This window comes from Opisthorchis viverrini, assembly GCF_000715545.1.
Source record: "Opisthorchis viverrini unplaced genomic scaffold scaffold5819, whole genome shotgun sequence".
Taxonomy (NCBI): domain Eukaryota; kingdom Metazoa; phylum Platyhelminthes; class Trematoda; order Opisthorchiida; family Opisthorchiidae; genus Opisthorchis; species Opisthorchis viverrini.
Genome location: NW_008753187.1, coordinates 1 through 4,321, shown reverse-complemented (window position 1 = coordinate 4,321; position 4,321 = coordinate 1). Strand labels below are relative to the sequence as shown.

The 4,321-nt window shown below is 40.3% G+C and overlaps 1 protein-coding gene across 1 annotated transcript; it reads right to left on the bottom strand.

Moving 5' to 3' along the window:
* Positions 1 to 2,181: 2,181 nt before the first annotated feature.
* On the bottom strand, positions 2,182 to 2,541 carry T265_15847 (hypothetical protein; the record flags this gene model as incomplete). The annotated part of the gene is made up of 1 exon (XM_009179239.1): positions 2,182 to 2,541. A coding segment is annotated over one exon (360 nt), but the record flags the coding sequence as incomplete, so codon positions are not given.
* Between the last annotated feature and the right edge of the window lie 1,780 nt (positions 2,542 to 4,321).

The following is a 4,321-nucleotide window of genomic DNA, read 5'->3' as shown; positions in this document are numbered from 1 at the left end:
TCAAAAGAAGCATGAAGTGGCCCCGCGCAGTACGTTTAGTTGGAGAGAACCGTCACAAACGGAAGGATCAGCTAGATTCAGTGGAATTTTGCTGTCAAAACCAAACTGGTATGCGAATAGAGTATTTGCGATAGTCAGTATACTTTCTTTCTCGGAACTCTAGTGTTAAAATGTCGAAACAACCCCTACCTCTGTGGAATGAAATCAGGTATCCTGAAAACAGCATACTCTACCATTATTTTGATACTGGTGTAATTAATGCGTATTATTTCCTACAAGTATTTTTCGTTTTCGTCAGCGAAACAGTTGAATGCTGGGCTTGTTCCACTCGTACTAAGCAAATTCGTACTCTTTCGAATACTCCATGCTCGGATAACAATTCACAATGGAAAGAAATACATACCTTATCTTTGCCATCAATCTAAAAACAAGATTTTGCATCACGCTGCATCACAGGTAAAGTTCGGTATCTGAACACACCGCTCACTCATTTTCATTATATTTTACTTTACAGATCTCAACATTGTTGTAGACGGGTTTTGATAGACCTGCCATAGAAACTTGCTTTCCAGAGGGAATTTTTGTCTGGATGTTTCTCGATTTTCATTCCCCTGGTTACTGTTCGACCTTTGTTGCAGCAAATACATCACTTGTCTGGCAAATGCGCGATCAAATGGCTGTCGACGTGCGATCATGAGTCATCGGTTGTGTATATGTTACGCTACTCCAGTCAAATATTTCGTAATACCAGACATTTTTAGTGGAGACGACAAAAACTGGTATCTTAAGCAAAGAACTCTTGAGATTTCTGATACAACTGTTCTGAAGCTAAAGCTCACTTGGCCGAAACTATTCAATGCGCGTGAGTTTTTTCTTTATATTACAGAACATTTGTGAGAGTTTGTTAGACTACCCTTTTCTGGCCGTTGCAGCAAACTGATTATGCAGAGGTTCCATGTATATCGCATTGTCTTCTCGAGTCACTTTGACATAGTTTGTTTACCCAATTCCATCAAAACTCGGAGTGTCCTAAATGATGACTTAAATTCCTGGTTTCGATCAAAGTAACCCTCAAGAGAGAAACGCAATCGGACCGCCAGAGTAGCTTTGGGAAAATCGAATTGCGGATCTATGAGTGGCTAGACTCTGTTCTAAGGGATCAAGGAAACGGGCAAAATGACGTTTTGGCTAGATACGGTCTACAATAAAAGGACTAAGTTGAATGTAGTACGGGGATTTTCTGCCCCAGTTCAGTTCGTTATGAGCACAACATTGTCTTTGAGGTTTTTCGTTGTAAGAAGGTGAAAACTGAAAAATCCGTTTAATGTTAACTCTAAAAACACAAGCAAGAAACAGCTAGTCATGTTAAGTGATCATACTGACGCATGCTGTTGCTCTAGCGTCCCAGTTCTGATTCACAAACAGCCAAAAGTGGGAAGACTTCGTTCATTGAATTGTAGGAAAATTATAAAATTTACTTCCCACGCATATGTTGTGCTGACATCTGTGTTATTGCATCTACGCTGAGATTTCAGAGCAAGCGGCACACATTGATTGGTATAAAAGTTCTCAATCTACGAAATCACCACATACAAAACTTCTAGCCTTATGTACTTGGCACATCACGTAGCCGATGTCCAAACCCCAATGTACGCCTGATAGCCTACACAGATAGGTATTCGTTTTTGCTTGGTATCATGTAAAACTTTATCTTTCAGGTTATTTCCTCTAGATTCTGTCACTTTGTTTTCATTGCACTTTGTTTGCTATCAACCATTCCCGCAGCAACTCATGTCTCCGCACTCGTTAATGGTGCTCTCTTATGTTATTGAGGCTGGTAGCATCCTGGCGATAATACTGATGATAACGAGGACTATAGTGAGAAAGTCAGCAAATATAAAAGTAAAAAGGGGGATAAGATGGAGGTAAAAGTAAACAAATAGGAGGGGAGGAGGTGGACTCAGATGAAGCAAACTTATTAGATTAGTAAAGTGAGTTTCATACTACTTGAAAATGCATTTGTGTTTTGATTACACCATAGGATTGATCTTCATCGAGGCTCGTCGGGAGCTCTCGTCATATATACTTAGACACTGTGATATAATGCGCTCATCCTGTGTTTCCTTATGAAATTTGAATGCTAGTGTGTTCGTATCAGTCGCGCATGTGAAAATCTCACCTGAGGTAGCTCAAGCGCGTGTTCAGGTCATCAAATCGAATCATCCCATCGCGGTCATGATCAAACAAACGCATGATTATGCGAATTTCTAGTTTAGTAAATGGGAAGCTCATCGAAACAACGGCTGTGAAGAGAAATCCAGGTAAATCTCGCAGAGAACAAAATGTACCTGCTTCAAAATCATCGTAACTTGTCTGATCAGGGGAGTATGATACATGCAGCTTCAGTAATTTGATCAGCTCTTCAACGTGCTCATCCATCCACAAATTGACGGAATCCAGAAGCTCACGATATTTCCCCGGGATGCTCTGATATTTCTCAAGTTCCATTTCAAACTTGGTCTTCTTGCACATTTTCAACATGTTTCCTAATCACTCACCTTCTTTCCCTTCCTTGCAGAACGTTTTCCTTTCTTTTTTGCCCCTCCCTTCTTTGAAACTTTTGACTTTGGAGGCATTGTATGTAATTCGGACGGTAATTGTAAGTATTTTCAGATAATTTTAAACCACTTTGTAAACAAACAATCCATCATATTCTTCAGTCCGCTTGCACGCCTGTGGTGTTTTCCCACAAATCTGCCGTAAAATGTTCAAATAGGCTGCAACAGAAATGGTACATAAAAATTAAATCAAGTAGAATTCAAAAAGTGTATATCTTATTGGATGTTTTTCTGACGATACCAACTCGCATAGGAAATCAGGAATGGGCAACTGCACAATTATTCACGAGCTCAAAGAAGCTCAATCAGGTAGATGCGTCAGATAAACACAGTAATGACTGACAAGATTCTGGGAGGAATCGAATAAAACTGTGGCTAAAAATACCAGACAAAGGATTCATATTTTGACATAATTAAGGAAACGCCATCCGTCCCGGAAGAAAAACCAGGAGAAATGACAATCTTAAAATTGAAACTCATAATGACCGGTACAGCAATATGCCTGATGCATATTTGATTAGTGGACATCCGAAGCTAGTCAAATTTAGGATCTTTATTGCGAATTTCATCTGACTGGTTCTAATAGTAATGGTTCAGACTTCCTTCATCCTCGTCCTATAAGCTGCTGTTGGATTATTGTACCTGCGGTATTTCAGCGAAGCATTGTAGCAACAGACTGATGGGCCCGCGCGTCATAGTCAGTGGACGCTGTGCTATATGTAGTAATCGACTGCAGCATATTAATTGGCAGTCAGCACCCTTTCCACCCAGATTGCCTAGAACCCTCTCAAATTCCCGCGTGTGAGACTATTACTCTCACTCTCATAATCCCCGGTCGACAAAACCGAAAACTGCTGCAATTTGCTACACCGACTATGGCTGAATAACTAACTAAGTAATCAGAAGGCGGTTCTTGGTCGACTGCTACAGTATTACGCTTCATGTGATTGTAGGGTTGACGAATGATGGAAAATAAATAGCCTGACCTGTTATTTTGGTATACAGTAAGCTTAAATTAGACAACAAAGGTTTCCATCTGTTTGCCTCATAAATTTGGACTGGGTGGCACAAAACTCTAATTCAAAGAGCGATTGTACCGTATCCTGATTTCTTGAGTTCCAATCTGCAGCATAAAGAAAATTGTCCATAGATTACTTATCTCCCTGGCTTCAGCCAATAATCAATTGCATTCTATGATGTCAGTTAGTAAAATACAAACTTGCTAACAAAGCTCGTGTATGTGCGGATACTAATAATCAGTAAATTTCTAATCATACCTTTCCATCAAGCAAAAACAGATATATGTCTTGTGATCCTTCTTGGCACGTTTTGCCGCGACTTCACCTTCCCCATATACCTGTTGCTAACCTCCAGAATAAAAGGGTAAGTCCCAGTATCACTGAACAAGATAAACTGCGGTCGGTCAACCATGGCTTCAGCTTTCATCCTTCGGCCATGCTCTAACTATAGCAGTTTCTACACAGGATAACAACAGGTTCTCCACATTTTGCTTCACTCACCTCATATGAGCCCTAGCATTCCTCAACCAATTAGGTTTATTGTCGGTCGAATGGCGGTTGCTTTTTAGTTAACTGTTTACACCAACGACCGTTAAGTACACTTCGGATTTAGCATAATAACCACTCTTTGTAGGAGTTCTGCTTGTGAGCTCCTGGAGTTTCAAGAGGAATTTTCCTTCCGGG